The sequence below is a fragment of the Tauraco erythrolophus genome, chromosome 23, assembly GCF_009769465.1.
Source record: "Tauraco erythrolophus isolate bTauEry1 chromosome 23, bTauEry1.pri, whole genome shotgun sequence".
In the NCBI taxonomy this organism is placed as follows: Eukaryota; Metazoa; Chordata; class Aves; order Musophagiformes; family Musophagidae; genus Tauraco; species Tauraco erythrolophus.
In genome coordinates this window covers 502,788-521,123 of record NC_141487.1, presented here as the reverse complement: position 1 = coordinate 521,123, position 18,336 = coordinate 502,788, and the positions used below count along the sequence as shown (strand labels likewise).

Here is an 18,336-nt window from a genome sequence, read left to right as displayed (position 1 = left end):
GCCGCCCGCCGCCTGCCCGCCGCCCCCCGCCGCGCCGCCGGCCCCCCGCCGCCCCCCGCCCCGCCGCCGCCCGCCCGCCGCCGCCGCCCGCCGCCCGCCGCCCCCGCCGGCAGCGCGGCGCCCCGGGGCGGGGCGGGCGGCGCGGGGCGCTCCCCCGCGCGGCGGCAGCGGTGGCTCGGCCCGGCCGCGGCGGCGGGGCCGGCGGTGCGCTCCGTGCCCGCGGCCGTGCCCGCGCCGGCGGCGGCCCCAGCGAGGGGGCTCGGCTCTGCGCTCCGCCGCCGCCGCTCCCCCGCCGCCTCCATGGAGCGCCGGCCGCGCCGCCTCTGATGCCCGGCCCGGCGCGCACCATGGGGCCGCTGTGGCTCTGCTGCCTGCCCCTCGCCCTCCTGCCCCTGCTCGCCGCCGTGGAAGGTAAGGGGGGGTCGCGGGGGGCGGGGGGCCCTTCTGGGGCAGGGCGAGCCCCCCTTCGGGTTTTTTCCCTGTTTCTTTGGAGGGTGGCGGGCGGCACGTTGTCCCCCTCCCCCCACCTCCCCCCCCCCGCCGCCGCACCCCCTCCGCAGCGCGGGAGGGGAGGCGAAGTTTTGGGGAAGTGCTGCCCCAGCCGGAGGTGTTGTCGCCGGAGCGCGGTGCGGAGCTGGGGGAGCCCCTCGTGTGTCGTCCCCCCGCCCGTCCCCACGCCCTCCCGATCGCCGCGTTGCCCGTCTCTCCGCCATCCCTTCGCCAAGGTGGGCATCCCCCGCCCGCACCCCGGCACCCCCGCAGCAGGTCCGCGGGTGCTGCCTGGGTACCGCGGAGCCTCTCTCCTAGGGATGCCCGGGCTTCGCCGCGCCGTGCCCGCTGCTGGCGGCTGGCAGAGGCTTTGGGGCGCACCTCGACAAGGCCTTGCCGGCATCCTGGAGCTCATGGCTCCCCGCTGGCGGCGTGGCTTTCCCGGCGTCCCCGGGAGGAGCTGGGCTCCCCACCGAGTTCCCCCGGTGCTCAGACAAAGCAGAGCCAGGCGGCAGGTGGGGAGCTCCTGCGGGGTGGGTGTGCGGGGAAGGTGCTGGGCAGGAGCCCGGTGGTGGGGTCTAGGCGAGGAGGGGGACACGTCTTCCCACTCCCAAGCCCATCTCAGCCATGCCTGCGTGCCTTCCGCCCGCCTGCTGCACGGGCACCCCAGGAGGAGCCAGAGAATGGGGCTGGGCAGGGGTGAGAGCAAGATGTCAGGCCGAAAACTGTCTCATCGTGGCGTGGCGTGGTCCACGGGTACCTGCCCGTCGCAGGATGGCCGTGTCTGAGCTGGCGAGGGGCCGGGTGGCCCCGCTGCGCCCCTGCCTTCGCCGGGCTGGCGGGCAGGCTGGGCGGCCGCTGCCGGCCTTGGGCGTGGAGGCGCCGGGCGGTGGGAGCTGCACGGACGGTGTTTGTCTGGAACATGGATGAGGCACCATTTATTAAGTTGGAGTTTTGGGAGATGACTCATGGGTTGGCCAGCTATACATCGTGATATTTACAATATGGGAGCTTGGCATAAATAGGACTATTTACGTTGCAGTGGAGAGCGCTAGCCAGCTATGCTATTCAAATGAGCCCGGTATGTTTTTAATTATGGGGGGGTTGGGGTGATGAGCGTGTTTGTGGGAGAATACGTGTCCACGTGGGACATCTGGCCTGATCAGCCGGCAGCGTTGACACTTACAATGGGGTTTGTGCTTGGCCAGCGGGGCCTGAGCGGGCTTGGCCGTGCAGAGCCGACGCTGCTGACTACGGCAGGGGAGGGAGCCAGGCACCTCGTGCAGGGACGGGGTGACACCTCCACCCTGCCCTGCCCTTCCTGCACGTCGAGAGGAGCTGCTGGGTGGTGCCGGGGGGTCAGGGACCAGTTCCTGGGGCTCTTGCGCGATTGCGTGTAGACGTGAGCGACCTTCCCGCCGCCATGGCAGGAGCAGCAGGGGCTGGATGCACCAGCACTTGGGCTCATCCCGAGGCATTGGGAATATGTATCTGGGGACAAAGGGGTGGGCAGCGCCGGTGGGGGATTTCACCCACCTGAGATGATTGCTATAAGGTGTATCCTGCATGGATGGGGACAGTGTTGGGGAGATGGTCGATGGGGGCCCTGCACCATGCTTCCAGCGACCGTCCCCATCTGGGGCCGAACGCGCTGATTTGGGTTCAGTGGGGTCCCCCCACGCCGCTGCTGTTGCCTCTTGCCTTGTGCATGTGTGTCGCGGGGTTGTGGTGGTGGCTCACAGTGTGTGGCAAGCAGCGACCACATCTCAGCCTTTCCCTCCTTGCAAAGGCTTCTGGAGAGCTGGTGAGGCCAAAGCGCATGGGATGCAGCTCCCTGGACACGCTTCTGCTCCTTCCTCCTCATTGGGAGCTGCCTCTTCCCGGAGCTCGCTGGGATGCTCGGACACGACGTCCATCTGCATCTCTGGATGCTCTAAGCCCCGTCGCTGCGGACAGAGTGACCCAACAGCGGCTGCTGGCTGAGGAGGTGGTGGCTGAACCCCACCACGTCCCCCCGCTGGCCACAGGGGTGGCGATGCCCTCTGCACTGCCGTCGCCAGCTCTGGCGGATTCCCAGTACCAAAATGGGGGGGAAAACGGCTCGTTCAGGGGAAAAACATGTTCTGGTTATTTGCCTGGGGATCCTGCCTCTTGCGTCCTGTTTTCAGCTCTGCTACGGAGCCTTTCTGTAATGCTGGTAATTTCACTTGTCTCCTCTGTGCCTCAGTTTTCCTAATTACAAGGCGTAAAATAATACAAGCGTCTTTCCCAAGGGAGCTGTGAGGTTTTGTTAATGAACATGACAAAGTGCTTTGGGATCCGTGGTTGAAAGCGCAGTCTTAGTCAGTGCGCGTGTGTGTGGGGTGTTTATTTATCTACATGCTTTATATTTCTCTGTACGCTATATATTCACTTGCATTTAACAAACCTTAATTAGAAACAAAGCCGATAGGGAAGGAAATATAAACAGGAGTGTGCATGAAAATTGGAAGTTGATTACTCACTGGCCAGCAGAATGCATGTCTCGGGCTCGGGAGGAAAGGCTGTTTGGTTAAAACCGGCTCTGTTAAAAGGAAATGTGAAAAGAAGGTAAAACATAAATCAATATGGAAAACAGGGAGGTGGATGACAACATACATAAAGCAGAGGTTAAGAATTGCGCACAGTTGTTAAGGCGGTTGCAAGGTAACGTATCTGCAGCTGAGAAAGTTCAGGCTTATAAAAGGAAAGTTTTTTTTGTGTGTTTTTTTTTTTTTTGAAAAACAACCAGAAAGTCAGGAACAAAGGAGTCGTGGAAGGGTCTGGATCCCACACGGGTTGGTAACAGTGCCGCTATCACTAACGGCTCCTCTTTGTATTCCTGCTGGCGTATGCCGCACGCGTATCGGGAGTGCTGAGACTCGCGAGGTATTTTTGGGGGGAGCTGGGAAGGGCACTTCGGTATTTTAAAGTCAACAGCCCGGCTAACTCACGTGCGAGGGGGGAAAAAAGAACCCCGAAGGCGCTCTTCACCCCGTTGGAGTTAACTTTTCATAAACCTTGCGGCGCTGGCAGGTTTCCCGAGGGCTGGAGGAAAGCCAGCCGTGTGCCAAAAACCGCGAAAGGAGAAAGGAGATGGCCCGAGTATCTGCGAGGGCGCGGGCAGCGGGGGAGCCGGCAGCGCGGAGGCGGCGGCGGCGGCTCCGATAGGTGAAGGGGATTTGCCTGGTGCCAGTTTTGCTGGGAAGCAGCGTCACGGGCGGGCGAGGGGGCTTGACGTTGAGCATCCCTCTACGCTGGGCGGTCGTGATCCTGAGCCCGGCCTTGGGCTTGCAGGGCGATGCTGGGGCGGGAGGGCTGTATCCTCTCCGGGGGCGAGCATCCATGGTGCATGCCATGGCTGGGGTGCTGGGCATGAACACCTGTGCCCATCCTCTGAGCAAGCTGGAAACAGGACCTTTGTGTTCCTACATAGTTAATAACGTATTAAAATGTTCACAATATACATCATGCACTTATTGTGTTGCATACATGTGCATGATATACAATATTTATATATGCTATAACATATTTTAGTGTTAAAATACAGTCCCTTCTCTTCCACATGTGGTCGTGACCCGCTGCTGAGCACCCCTGCAGCCTCTTCCAGACCCAGGGGTGATGTGGGGGGATGCCGGTGAATGCAGGACTCGGTCCATTCCTTGTCGTGGCCGGTTTCATGGTCTCGGATCACTTTGGCCATCTCACCAAGGTTACGGGTCACACCAGGGCAGTTACTTTGACCTCAGTGCTCCAGGGAGGTGACGTGTGCCTGGGGTGCGCCAGGACCAGAGGAGCTGTGGGAGCATCCCGGCAAACCCAGCACGCTCTGGAGGGATGCGGCTGAGCAGCAGGTCTAGGGAAAAACACAGGATCTGTCAAGGAGCTGATCCATCCCGCCTGTTCCAACTCCAGGTCTGCAAATGCTGTCCTGCATCCAGGCTGGAATCAAATTTTTGAAAAATGAGACTGAGGCATGGAGCAGGGACCATGGTTTGGGGTCAGCCCTGTGCTGGCCCTCTCTCCCTGCCGCTGTCTCCCCTCCTCCGCCCGGCTTCCTGGGTTAATGTTTGACAGGGTGCATTCCTTGCACCCACCTGCCCTTTGCATTACCGGGCCAGCAGCAGGGAAAACTCCTTCCAGAGACCAAATAAATTGGTGCCTGATTTAAACATCCATGTAGCTGCCATTGCAGCTCTGCCCCTCCACTTTTCCCAGGCAAGAGCAGCAGTTACTCCCAATCCCTGCTGTCTTTCCAGCTTCTCTGGGTGCTAAAAGCCAAGGGAGCAGATGCTGGAGGGAGATGCCAAGGGGACAGGTCTGCAGGGGACGAGGGCTCAGGGCTGGCGTGGCCACCGATGTCCGCCAGCTCCTTGGGACACCCCCCAGAGGGATCTGGGTGCGAAGGGGACGTGGCTGTGCCTTGGTGGTGCTGCCAAGGGGTTTTGGGGCTGTCCCCCGAGGGTGGGAGCAGCAGTCCTCTGTGCCGACGGGCTGAGGATCTGCCCGCACTAGTTGAGGGCCATTTGTGTACACATACCTGAGGTGGCTGGAGAGAGGGGTGGGCAGCAGCCAGGCTGCGGAACCTGCTGGGGGAGCTGGATGCTGAGATACCTCCCGAGGCCGAGTGCCTTTGTGTGAGAGCAGCTGGAGCTGGGACAAACGAGCGCCGGAGCCCACCACTCCTGCCCCAACACGCTCCCGACAGCCTGACCCCGCTGCGGTGGAGCTTGTGCACGGGTCTGTCCCGGTTCCCCTCCCACGGAAAGTCCTTTTTTACCGAGAAGGGCCGCTGTCAGCTCCCATCCTGGTTTGCAGTCCCTCCCGAGCCTGGTTTCTGTTTTGCAGAGATGCCAGAGCGAAGCACGGCTGCCCCTTGGATCACGTCAGGATGAGAGTAGCGGGGAGATGCTCGGAGGCAAAAGTTCAGCCGTTAGATAAGGCCATAAGGATGGGGCCTCCCGCAAGATAACGTGCTGACGTGCTGCGGGCGGGAGGGAGAAGCAGTGTCCCGGGGGGGCTGAGAGGGGGCTCTGCACTGGCTGGTACCCAGGGATGCAGGGAGCAGGGGACAGGGGGATGCTGGAGGTGGGCAGGGAGGGTAGGCAGGCAGCTGGGAGGGTGTGAGGAAGGAGGGATGTCCAGGGGTATATTGATCCAACTTGGTATCAATATCGGTGTGTCAGGAAGGTGCTGGAGGGATGGTGGTTTGTGCCAGGGTGCAGGCATAGGGGTGGCTGTGCAGGATGTGCTGGTCCCTCTCGAGCGAAGCAGGAGGGAGGCGACGGCGTGATTGAGGATCATGCTGTGCCATCTGCCCCTCTCCGAATTTCCGTGCTTGGGGATGGAGGGAGCAGCATTAGGTCTCTGCTACCACTCTGACCCGGCTCGCGGCACCGATTGTCAGACGTTGAGGGAGATGAAACAGGCCATGAGGGCAGAAAACACAACTATAATTGTGGATGGTCTGTGCCTCTGTAAATGTCACATAGGGGCATTATTCAGAAATTATAGTTTTAGTGACTGTGAATAATTGCGGCTCTTCAGAGGGCCCGTGAGAGGGGGATCTCTTGATTCAGACCCGAGCATCACGCGCGATGCGGTGCGAGGCGTGGGGCCGGCCCCGTGGGAGCAGGGTCAGTCTCTCGGTGGGCACGAGAAGGGGCTGGTGAGCTCCAGAAGTTGTTGAAGCTTTATCAGTTAGTCTAATAAGTGATATTCTTTCCACCTTACCTCACTTAGATGCAGACCATCGCATCCGTAAAATGACCAGCACTTAAAAATACTACACAGCATCATTTTGGAAGTCAGGCAAAAGGAAGTACCCAGCCGAAGGGAGCAGCTAAAATAGCGAAATACTCGCACGTGAAGTGGGAAATGATATTAAAGCTCAGGATAAATACATGCAGCCGTTTAACATATGAGTTTTGAAAAAGAAAATAAATCCTGATTAAATGGCAAGTCGAAGGAGGTCACCAGAGGTAAAAAGATGTTCTTCAGAAAGTGAAAGTGGTGTCTAAAAGGGGAAAATAGAAAAAAAACAGAAACTGTGGTATGGTGAACGTAAAACCATATATGGCAGGCTGAGAGGACTTTGAAAAATAACTTACGAGAAGAAGTTAAATACCCCACCATGTCCCCTCCCCCCAACAAACGAGAATTGGGAGGTTAAAACCAACCAGGATGGAGCACGTGGGTGGATGAGGAACAACTTCTGTGTCCCCCTAAATGGCCACAGCCAAGAGGACTCCTGCCAAAGAGCTTTCCTTCCTGGGGCAGGGCTGAGAGGCTGCCGTGGAGCAGTGACAGAAGAGCTTATATTTTAGAATAAATTGGTAAAACGAATACTGGGGCCAGAGCAAACGGGACAAGCATCCTTTAAGAAGAGCTCCCTGGGTGATCCAGTAGACTCCAGACCAGCAATTTTAGAGGAAGGGCTCTCTTATGGATTAAAATCTGCTTAAAGAGGAGGAAACAAAGAGTCAGTTTTCCCACTGGATGGGGGTCAGCGTGAAGCTTGTGCTGTGCGACGTATTTATAAACGCACTAGAAAGGGGTGGGAACTCGAAGGTGAGAAAGTTTGCAGATTATACAAAATTATTCAGGACGATAAAAACAACAGTTGTCTTTAAAATATTGTAAAAGGATCTCATGACACTGGATAACCAGGCTATAAAGTGGCAGATTAAATGTAGTCAGTGATGAATGAAAAGGGATTCGCATGGAAAAAATTACCCTAAACCCATGCATGCACAGTGGCGGTCTTTAAATTACTTATTAGCATTTTAAGAAAGAGATCTTAAAGTCATTGTGGATGGCTCTTTGAAAGCATCAACTCAGAACTGGGAAAGGCTGGGAAAAGAGGACAAGGATGCTTTTGCAGGAGAGGTGCAGGGGCGGGAGGGCTTCAGGAAAGGTGCAGCTTGAGGCAGGGGGGGGTGCAGAGGTGCGTCGGACCGCAGGAGGTGTGATGAAGAGGGTGATGAAGGGGTGCTGATCCGTTATTTTATATTTTTTTGCTTGCTCTTGAGTTCTCAAGCGGCAGGTTTAAAACCAGGAGCGATGGAGGGTGGAGGCAGGAGTGCGCTGGGCAGGGGGAAGCCCACCCCTGCCCGTCCTGGGGCATCAGGAAGCCCTTGATGCTGGGCTGCACAAAGGGGGATGCTTTCTGCACATCCTCCCTGAGCATCCCCTGGTGCGCTGCTGGAGATGGGGAGGAAATCCAGGAATCCCTTTGGCTCAGCCTTCCACAGTGGATGCGGTATTTGAGGTCTCTCTCGAAGGGAAAGGCATCTTCTCTAGGTTCCAATGATGGATGACCATGCTTGGTGGGGGCCCATCGCCCCCCAGCTCCCAGCTTGGCTTTCAAGACCATCTGCAGCTTCTGAAGCAAAGCGCCGGGGGGGCGCACATCGCTGCGGGTGCTCATCACCTTGGCCGTGGTGGTGGACCCTCTGGCTGCAGGAATGCCTTCCAGCCTTACGCAGGCTCTTGATTTTGGCAGGGCGGCCGGGCAAGGGCAAGGTTCCCTGGAAGATGCCCGCTGGTGCTCTCCCGTTCCCTGCTCGGCGTTTCGGAGGGTGAAAGCATCTGGCTGGAGCTGGGGGAGGAGGGGAGCTGCCCTGAGCCCCGAGTTCATCCCGGGGGGCAAAGGCTGGGTTTAGGCCAGGTGCTCACCCCTCGCCCGCCGGCTGAGCGGGTCGGGGGGCGGCGCGGGCGGCCGAGCGTGTGAACGTCCCTGCGGCGGAGGGGACGCCTTGAGCCGCGCGGGCTCGTGCTCAAAAGGCCAGACAAAGGGAACAATGGGCTCCGCGGCCGGGCTCCTGGGCAGCCTGCGGCTGGCTGCCGAGCCCCCGGCGTGGGAGAGGAGGGGGAGGTGGTCGGGCTGGCCGTGAAGGGCTCCATTCCCCTCTGTTCCCACCTAGGCTTTGGGGGTTGTAGGGACACCTGGTCCGCGGTGGACGGAAGGACAAACTGTATCCCAGGCGAGGGTTATCCCACGCTGAGCAGCTTGCTGCTGGTGCCCAGCCGGGCTGAGCTTATTTTGGGGTCCATCTGCCTGGCAGCGGGCTGAAACGAGTCCTGCTCTGTGGGAAGCGTCATCCCAGCTCCCAAGACACGTCTCCATATTGCAGCGGGCGCTGCCGGAGGGTGGTGAGCTCTGGTTGCACGTCCTCTTGCAGGGACCTTTGCTGGTGCAGCCCTGCTCTGCTGCCGTGACGCAGGGGAGGGGGGCAGCCAGGGAGGGCGAGGAGGATCAAACAGGGACTGGACCCTCCAGAACCCCTGTCTAGACCCTCAGTGAGCCTGGACAACTTCAGCAGAGGGATGAAGGAGAGAGAAGGCATCTCCATTCTCCACTACTTGTGGGGGTTGTGGGAGGCTGTCCATGAGAAGCATCACTCTCACCGTGGTGCAGCAGTGCAGGTTCTTCCTGTCCCAGAGTCTCTCGGGGCGAGGGAGGACCGATTGGAGCACTCTGTCTTGGAGCCGGGAACAGGGAGTCCTTGGATGCCTTTCAGAGCCTCCCAGGAGGCAACTCGTTCACGTGGAGCGGCCACCAAACCCAAGTGCTTTGGCCTGGGTCGCTCGCTGAGACTAGAGGGCTGGGCAGGATGTGTCGGAGGAGAAACTGGGCAGGAGCAGGTTGTTCAGATGCTTCCAGGTATGTGGTTGCTTTCGCCCAAGAGTCTGGTGTGTGCATCCTGCCAGGACCCGTATCTGCCTGCACCCGCTGTTCTCTGTTCTCTCCAGGCACGGGCCAGCGGCCATGGCTGGTACTCCTGGAGGGATCTGGCAGCATCCTTCCCTGCCGCTGGCTCCGGCAGCTCATTTTCCCTGGGTATGGACAAGGTGCTGCCTCTGAGTTTGGCTTCAAGCCTTTCTCTCATAACATGTATCTCTTTCTTGCAAGCTCGGTTTTTTGTATGGCTGGTGTTGGAGCTGTGTGGTGGGCTGTGCTGGGTAGGGGTGGTGAGACTCACCTGGGGATGATGCCTTTATCCTGTATCTGCTACCTATTCTGGGGACGTGTCTGAAGAAGCTGTTTGTGATCTTGAATAAGAGCTAGAAGTGCTCTGGATTGATGAATACGTGTGCAGCTGGTTTGCATTTTGGTGCACAGGGTGATGGGTATGGTGGAAAGTCACCAGCTGCCGAAGATCAGGATTGAAATATCAGGATCCTGAAAAATCCGGATTGGATCAGCTAAAGAAGTTGGATGCAGCAGAGGGGAGGTTGAAGAAGCCCTGGGCCATGGTGGAAAGGTTGGTGCGGTGATGAGCGGCTGCGGGCTGGCTGGGCAGCCGCCCCAGCCGGTGCGTGCCACGTGTTGGGTGTGAGATGGGCAGGAGCACGTGAGGGGTCACGTCTCACCATGCAGAGGTTACGGTTGCGTTTCATGGTTTGCTTTGCTTGTAATCCTGTTTCCAGGCTCCACAACTGCAACTCGGAAACCTTTACGGTGAGCCTCACTTCATAAATCTTTGCCTTGTTTTACTTTTAAGCCCGTCTGGTATCAGGAGACAGAGCGAGCAGGAGAAATGCATGAACTGGGGGCAGCACGGATGACATAAAACAAGGTGTATGAGCTGGCTGGAGTGCTTTGCTTGCAGGGAGGGGGGCTGGCCGGGCTGCAGAGTTATAGAATCATAGAATGGTTTGGGTTGAAAGGGACCTTCAAGACCATCAGTTCCAATCCCCCTGCCATGGGCAGGGAAACCCTCCACTACACCAGGTTGCTACACCAGGTATCCAGCCTGGCCTTGAATATTTCCAGGGATGGGGCAGCCACAACTTCTCTGGGCAAACTGCTCCAGTGCCTCACCACCCTCAGAGAGAAGAATTTATTCCTTATCTCTAATCTAAATCTCCCCTCTTTCAGTTTAAAGCCATTGTCCCTTGTCCTGCCACTACACACCCTTGTCCAAAGCCCCTCTCCAGCTTACCCCTTTAGGTACTGGAAGGTGCTGAAAGGTCTCCTGGAGCCTTCTCTTCTCCAGGCTGAACAGCCCCAACTCTCTCAGCCTGTCTCCACAGCAGAGGTGCTCCAGCCCTCATCATCTTTGTGGCCTCCTCTGGACCTGCTCCAACAGCTCCATGTCCTTCTGATGTTGGGTGCCCCAGAGCTGACGCAGCACTGCAGGGGAGGGTCTTGTGAGAGCAGAGTAGAGGGGCATGCCAGTTTGGGGAAAGCATTTCCTGCAGATGTCTCCTGCAGGATGCCCACTGCCTCCAAGGTTGCTTGTGGAGCACCCTGGCAGGTGGCTGAGCGCTGGTTCCGTGTGCTCGTCCCAGCCTTTGTGTACGCGTGCCCTGGTGCACAAGCTGCCTGCGTGCACGCCAGGGGAGCACCTGCGTGTGAAACGCGAGCAGACACGCGGCTTCCTCGCTGCCCCGGCGTAGACACGGGGGCAGCTTCAGGAGGGAACGCAAGCTGGTGATGGGTTTTTCGGTTTTTCCCTGGGGAGCAGAGTGACCAGTGCCTGGATGTGGGGAATGGCTGGTGTCAGGCTATTAGCTGCATGAAGCACGACGGGTGGTGGGATGGGGATGCCTACCCCTCCGAACTCGCTCCTGCCTGGCACAGGGCATGATGCTGTGGCAGCGAGAAGGTGGATTGAGGCGGGCAGAGCAGAGCAGCCCCACGGGGGACGTTTTCCAGCCAGGTTGGGCAAATGTATTCCCCAGGTAGAGCCTGGAGCCGCCCTGCCCATGCCAAAACTGGGACAAAGTCCCCCTCTTCTTACCTGCCTGGCAGAAGGATGGATAATCCCCATATAGCAAAGACCCTCCTGGGTTTCTCCTGTCCTCGATGCATGTTGCCACCGCTCTGGAAAGGATAAGCACAGAAGTGTGCGTGATGCCACGTGGCAATCCCTGGACAGCAGACACATAGCAGAGTGGGGGGATGCTGGCGTGGGCTGGAGGAGCGGGCTGTGCCGGCTGCTCCGGGGGGGAAGGGGTGCTGAGCGCCTCCAGGACTTGTCCTCATTCATCTGCTCTTCCTTCGGGGAACCTCGAAGAGAGTCCTCGGACAGGTGCAGAGCAGTCAGGAGCAGGGCAGGCACGGGAAAGGTGCTAATTAGGATGTTGGCAGCATTAGTGGGGGTCGGTGTCTGGCGGGTGGAAGTGTTGAACAGGCAGCTGTGTCGTGCTCCGTGCAAGTCTGCAGCAGCGAGCAGGTCCGCAGGTGTGATGAGGCCAACTTGGGTGTGCGACGGAGCCGTCCCGGCGTAGGTGGGTGCTGCTTTGGGTCCAGCCGTGGCAGCTGGGTGATGGTCGATGATGTGACTCTGTCGTGGGGGGACAGATCCGCTCTGAGTGTCGCGTGGTGAGAGGTGCCTGTGTCAGCACCTGGTACACCTGGTTGTCTCCTCCTTTTGGCTCTTCCCTTTTCTTTGTCCAAGGCTGCAGGTGAGATGGAGAGCAGAGAAGTTGCTAACGATGCTTTTTTTTTTTTCTTTTTTGGTCTGATGTCAAACTCTTGTGCCTTCAGATTGGATAGCTGCCATGAGATTTTGCTGTGACTGACACCTGTTCTGGCTGGAGAGCGACAGCTTTTGATAAACACAGATCCTCTGGAAACGCTGAATTTACTGGCAGCTGGTCCCATTTGTCGTCTGGTCTCTCTTCCCGGCTTTGGCTCAACCTTGCACTGCTCCGGGAGGTTGACGATGCTCCTCCTTGGGTCGAGCAGTGGCTGGGGAGGTCTCCTGGGCTCCACTGGTTTGTGGGGAACTGTGGGACGGGCAGGAGGTGCGGACACGTGCAAGTAAGGCTTTGCCAGCAAGCGCGTCCAGGCTGGTCCTTCGGGGCCGAGCGCTGTGGCTGAACAAGTGGCTGTCCCCACCCTGGTGGGACACAGCTTGTGGGTGTGCACGTGGTGGGCAAACGGGCACCTGCCAAAAGCTGAGCGGGCCAGCTCTTCCCTGGCATCTGCCTTCATCCCTCGGCGTTGCAGGAGCCCATCCGTATCTGCGGGCTGCGGGTGAAGCACAGCCTCCCCGGGCAGGTCTCGCCGTGCTGCCTTGCTGCTTCCAGTTTCCATATGTCCCTGCGTGGGGAAAGGTGGGGCTGCAGCGGGGGCTTGAATTTTGGACGGGAAAGTGAGGGATGTGCAGGGGACAGCGCCAGGGACTGCGGTAGGTTTGGGAGTGGCACGTTGGGGACCAGCAGGAGGGACTGGTGGAGCCCGCGCAGCGTGCTGGGTAGGGTGGCAGGGGCTGCTCGCTGAGACTTGCGCCGGGGGAGGTGAAGCAGGTCACCCTCAAGGAGAAGTCTTGCCCTGTAATTTGGGTGGCCTAAATATGACCTGAGCTCCCACTTGTGGGTGCTGAGCCCTTGGAAAGCTGACCTGGCGTTTTACTGCATGTTTGGGAGGTCCTCGGTGTGTGGGCTACAGAGGGAAAAGGGAAAAAAAAAAGGGATTTGCGAGGTCAGCCCTGGGTGTGTCGTCCACCAGCCTCAAATTGCTCAGTGGCCAGAGGGGTGGAGAAGGGCTTGGCCCCTGCCGGGGGTCTCCCAAGGGTGCCAGCAGCTCATGGAGCCGTGGTGGCGTGCCCCCGCACTGCGTTTCCATCCGAAACAGCTGGGGCTGTGCTGCGTGTGCTGGGAGCAGAAACCCCGTGGGTGCACAGGCTTGGGTGGTGGCATCCGAAAGCACGGCAGGATCTCCTTCCCTTCCGTGGTGGGAACGTGCTGTATGCTTGCACGGGGCTGGCATAAAACTGCTGGCAAAGTCTCGTCCCACATAACGAGCCCAGCTGGGCACCGAGGGACACGTTCCTCTCCTGCCTGCTGCGGCTGAGGGTGTCAAGGCAGGGTTGCTGAGGTGGTGGTGTCTTTTATTTGTTGCAGGAGAAGGGTTTGAAATTGATGGTAGGCTCTTGTGCTCGGTGTGCTCTGGAGCTTTAGCTCTGTGGGCTAGTGTGGGTGTCGGGAGCCCACCTGGAATGGGCATGTGGTGACCAGGAAGGAGATGCTGCATCATGCCAGGGAGTATCATGAGACCAGACAAACCGATGGATGAGTCAACCAGGCCAAAAAAACCCAACAAAACCAAGAAAAGCCTTGGTTCTGTTCCAATTCTACAACAATAAAATGAAACAAACATGATGTTCAAATTGCCCGAAGAAATCCCACCCACCAGCTGCACCGAAGGAGACCCTTCTGGTCTGACGTCGAGCGGTCCCGCTCCCCGAGGATGCAGACCCTGTGTACGGTTCCCGTTGATGCATTGCGGCAGAGGGGGTTCCTGCCCCAGCCCCCCGACTCTTCTCCCCTTTCCAGCTGAGCTGAGGGTCTGGGAAGGGTCTTTGCTTCACCACACAAGCTTGTCCTCCAGCGTGGGCTTGGTGTGACCCTGTGCCCCACTCTTCCAATCTCTCCCTCTCCAAATCTTTATTTCCTTCTCAGGCAGTCACATTGGAGCGCCCTGGGGGTGTTTGTCCCGGGTGGGTATAGTTTCCTGGGTTAACATCTGCTGGAGCCGAGTGGAAGTGTTCGGATGTCCCCTACTTGGAGGCTGGCTCCTGGGAGGACTTCACCTGTGCTGGAGGCTACAGTCTCTGCTCCAGCCCTGGAGCAGCAGCCTGGTAGAGACAGGTGGCACACACAGCTCTGATCATCTCCGTTTAGTGAGATTGGCTCAAAATTGTTTTAACTGCTCAGAAAATGTTGCTATGGAATTTATCCATGGTCTTAGGGGGAGGGTGGTCCTGGGACTGCTGCTAGGAGAAAAGGACGTTGAAGCCCACTGCTGAGCACACTTTTGCAAGATCAGTTGCACGCCCTGCACCCAGCTTCTGGGACCCAAAACGGGTCCTGGAGGGATGGTTTTCCTCTGCCCTGCTCTGGACTGCAAGCAGGGGTGAATGCTCACTAGAGATCAGCGCAGTGACTGCTGAGTCGCTTTTATTTTAGTCTCCAAGGACCGTGAGGCCCGTCGGAGGTGTGAGCGGGGGTGGCCCGTGGCGGGGCTCGCCGGCCTTTAATGCTTGGAATAGTTCTGCCGCTTGCGTTCGCAGGGCTCCGGCGGGGATGAGACTTGCTGGTCTCCATGGTTTTATGTGCCATGGGACCGTGCCAACAGTTCAATCACAGCTGAACCCTCATAGAGCAGCATAAAAAATGTTGTAGTTGGGATTAGGTTACCCATCTTTCCTATAAAAGACTCTATAAACAGTCCATCAAGCCCAGGCATTCCTCTCTTGGCTGTGAGGTCCTTTGCTCTTAATGGGTCTGGCATTTGTGTGGACTAAGTTCACATTTGGGGGGCAGCACTGCTTTAATGGGGCCCCCAAAGAGTGGCTTTTCTGCCTGCATTAGTGGGGAACCCAACTGGGCTGGCTTGGCAGAGGCGGTGTTGGATGTCGGAGGGTCTGGCTGGGGAGGCAGGGGGTGGGAGGCAGCCGTGACAAGCCCAGAAGGCACTGACAACAGCAGCTGCTCCCTGCCCATTGCTGAGGGCTTCTTCCGCCTGGGTTTGCCGTTTGCCCGAGTGCTAGAGAGTTTTCCCTAACCTTGGGGCAGGCAAGAACGTGGCAATCTCTTTCTAGCCATGAGCGCACTCCCATCTCCACCTTCACCTCCATCTTCACTGTCACCACCTTCACCTTCCCGAGTGATGCCTGCTGTGGAAGAGCCCCTGGTTTAATACTGTCTGTAGGACTTCCTCGGGGTGCCTTGAGTTTTGTTGTTCGGCCTTTGGGGAGCCACAGGATGGGGAATGGATGGATGTAGGTGGTGCTGAGGATGTTCCCTGTCCTGGCTGCGGCATCCTTGAGACAAGCCTGTGCACACCTCACTTGGATCTTGGGGCAGCTCATCTGTGGGACCTCATAGATGCTTCTGCCTGGGACAGTCATCTTCTCTCTCCTGGAATCCTTAGAACCGTGGTTTCGCTCCTGCTCTCCTAGCAATGGAGGGGAAGGAAGAGCAAAGTCAGCATTTGTTTGCACACCCAGACTCAGCCCTAATCCTCCCGGCTCCCGAGGAGGTCCCGGCTGTGACGGCAGTCCTGTCGGTGACACCTGCCCGCTTGGAAGAGGACTGCAGCCGTCCCGTTGTTTCGCGCCCAGCGAACGTCTGTCGGGTGGGCTGTGTATCGGTGCCACGGTGCCAGAGCCAGGTGCAGGGGGCTGTGCCACCGTGTCGCTGGGACCATCTGGAGTTTTCCATTGCTGGCGTTTACATCTGCTGAGCCACACCAGCTCGAGGGGCGGTTGCTGGAGGAGACTGAGCTTTCCAGTGCTTTTCCCCACGGAGTTTAAATTGTTTTCAGGATTGTGCCCCCTGCCCCCAACTTTCCTTTGAAGATGGTTTGGTCAATTTAATCAGCAGCACAAAAGTGGGGTTTCTAATGTAAGCTGAGACCCCCTCCCTTAGTATCCTGCAGAGGGCAATTCAGTCCACTTCTCTGGGATGGCTGTTTTAGATCATCCGGCTGTCCTTGGAGGCCCTTTTCTCTCTGTCGTTACTATCTGTAGGAAATTAACAACTGCGTTAAAGTGGCAGCATTATTTTTTCATATGGCAAACGCCAAGGGAGGTGAATCCCACATCCCTTACCTGAGGATGCTCTGCGAGCCTGGAAGAGCATTGGATATTTCAACATCGGCTTCCTTCATCCCTCTCCATCATGCTGACTCTGAGACAAAAATGACCGTGGGACTGGTTCCTGCAGAGCCCACCGAGGTCCAGGGCTGGGAGCTATTGCGTGGAACCTGCCAGCTAATCCCTGCGGCGTGTTTTCGGCGGTACGGAGCTGCGCGCCCCGGCAGCGGCTCGGCTGTCGCTGGCACAGTTGGCTCTGCTCCCCGCGCTGCCGTCACGCCGCCTGCTTTCGGCCCTTGGAAAGCCTCTGCCTTCTGCACGGTTACTCTCACCAATCAAGCTTGTAATCTCAGTGAAGAATGAAATCAGATTTGTTTGACAAGGCCTGTTTCCTGTAGAAGTATGTTGACTGGTGCTAATTATACTCCTGTTCTTTAATTCTTTATGATTTGAATTGCATCAGCATTTTCATTATTTTCCCAGAAGTGATTTCAGGCTGAGCGAGACCTTGAATGCCGACCGTTCCGTCGCGTTATGATCCTAGCGCATCTACTGAATGCGATCCTTCTGCACGGAGATGCTTCTGCATTAGTGTCTTCAAGGACTTACCAGCTTTCTTCTTCTCCCAGATGTCCTCTCGTGGGCTCTTGCTTGATAATCCTTGAAGCCTGTTGAGTCCGTTGCTGTGAAATGTGTTTGGTTTTCCTAGTTCTTCCTCTCACCATCCCAGTCCTTGAAGTATTACGAGCTCTGATACGTCTCAGTTGGAAGCTGTCCCCTGCCCCGTGCTCTCTGCTGCCTGGTGAGGCTCATGGAGCTGCACTGTCTTTTCCTCAAGCTGCTGTTGCAAGTAACGAAGGTCTTTCTGAAGTCTCTTCCTGCCTTCCAAAGTGCTTCTGGCCTCATCTCTGCAGCCCTCTTGGCAAAGGGAGCGGGGATGCTGTCTGGAAACACAGTGCTGGAAAGAGCTACATAGCTTTGCCCCACTGCCCAGTTATTCATTGACCGTTAAACATGGACTGGCACCAGGCTGTGGAGCTTTCTTGTGGTTTTCTTCCAATTTGATGTTAATGGCTAGTCCCAGAATTTTATTTTTCAGCCTATTGTGGAGGTGTCGTACAGGAATTTCATGCGGCCATGGTTCCTTGGGCTTGTTTATGAAAGTGTCATAACTGAAAAGCCCAGAAATGAAGATAAACGATGGCTGTGGCTTCTCCCACCTCCACGGGGCCGTTGTCCGTGTAGAAGAGAGCCGAGCTGTTTGGTCACCGCATGATCTTGATGCATCATTCCGGCTGCGGCCAAAGTCCTAGTTATTTGCTAGACGCTGGCAAACGGCGTGTGTGATTTTTAAGAGAATTACAGCCCGACGGTCCCGGGGTCGTTAGTTATGTATGAGCTAAGGAATCCTGCATTACTAACGGGAGGAAGCAGCCCTGTCCTCCTGAGGGCTATGGAAATAACATCCTACTTTCCTAATAAAGACACAGGCTGGCTGGCCACGGCCATTCTTCACAAACTGTTACAAAAAAAAGGCAGTGAGGGAAGCTCTGATTGCATATATGGCCAAAAAAAAATAAATCTCACCCTGAAAGTGGTGCATTGGTGAAGCAGGGCTCTGAGAGGTGACAGCATCTCCCTCCCTGGGCATTGTCAATGCTTTTTTCTATGTTTCTTTGCACATTTTTAATTAACATTTTGTCTATGTGCTTAAAAGAACAACAGCACCATAACTTTTTCTTGTCTTCAGCCATGCCAGGCATGGCTTTTCCATAGGTTTCCCATATTAACTTGCTTCACTTCATCCCAGTCACGAGAAAATATGGGTTGCTTGCTTATTCTTCTTCCGTTTCTCATGCATTGCCTTTGTATGTGCAGTTGTCACAAGCACTTTGTTACTTGGAGGTTGGTTTTGGTTGAAGTTGTTGTCTTCCTAGATTATCAAATTGTAGCCTTATAAAAAAAAAAGTTGTTTAAATGTTTCTTTGAGTCATGGAATCATAGAATGGTGTGGGTTGGAAGGGACCTTTGAAGATCATCTAATCCAAAACCCCTCTAATTTTCATTTGTAGATTTCACTCCCGGTTCCTGGTTGTCTCTGGTTGCGAATTCTCTTAGATTTGGGAAATTAATGCATTTGGAGCAATGGGCAAAGCCGTTTCAGGTTGGGCTTGTCCTTCCTTTGGCCACCACAGGCTGTGACCACCAGTGCTGGGGCAATTACATGCTTCCAGTCCAGTGATTCAGCCCTCTTTCTGTGTCATTATGAGGTCTG

At 56.8% G+C, this 18,336-nt stretch overlaps 1 protein-coding gene across 3 annotated transcripts in view; it reads left to right on the top strand.

Moving 5' to 3' along the window:
- The first annotated feature begins 326 nt into the window (after window positions 1–326).
- Window positions 327–18,336, top strand: part of EPHB2 (EPH receptor B2) — a 129,805-nt gene continuing 111,795 nt past the window's right edge. For 2 of the 3 annotated variants that reach the window (XM_086625564.1, XM_086625562.1), the window contains exon 1: window positions 348–411. In XM_086625564.1, coding sequence (XP_086481690.1) covers window positions 348–411 — 64 coding nt within the window. Of the gene's footprint in view, window positions 412–18,336 lie in introns of all 3 variants that reach the window. The other variant, XM_086625563.1, reaches the window with a different exon arrangement.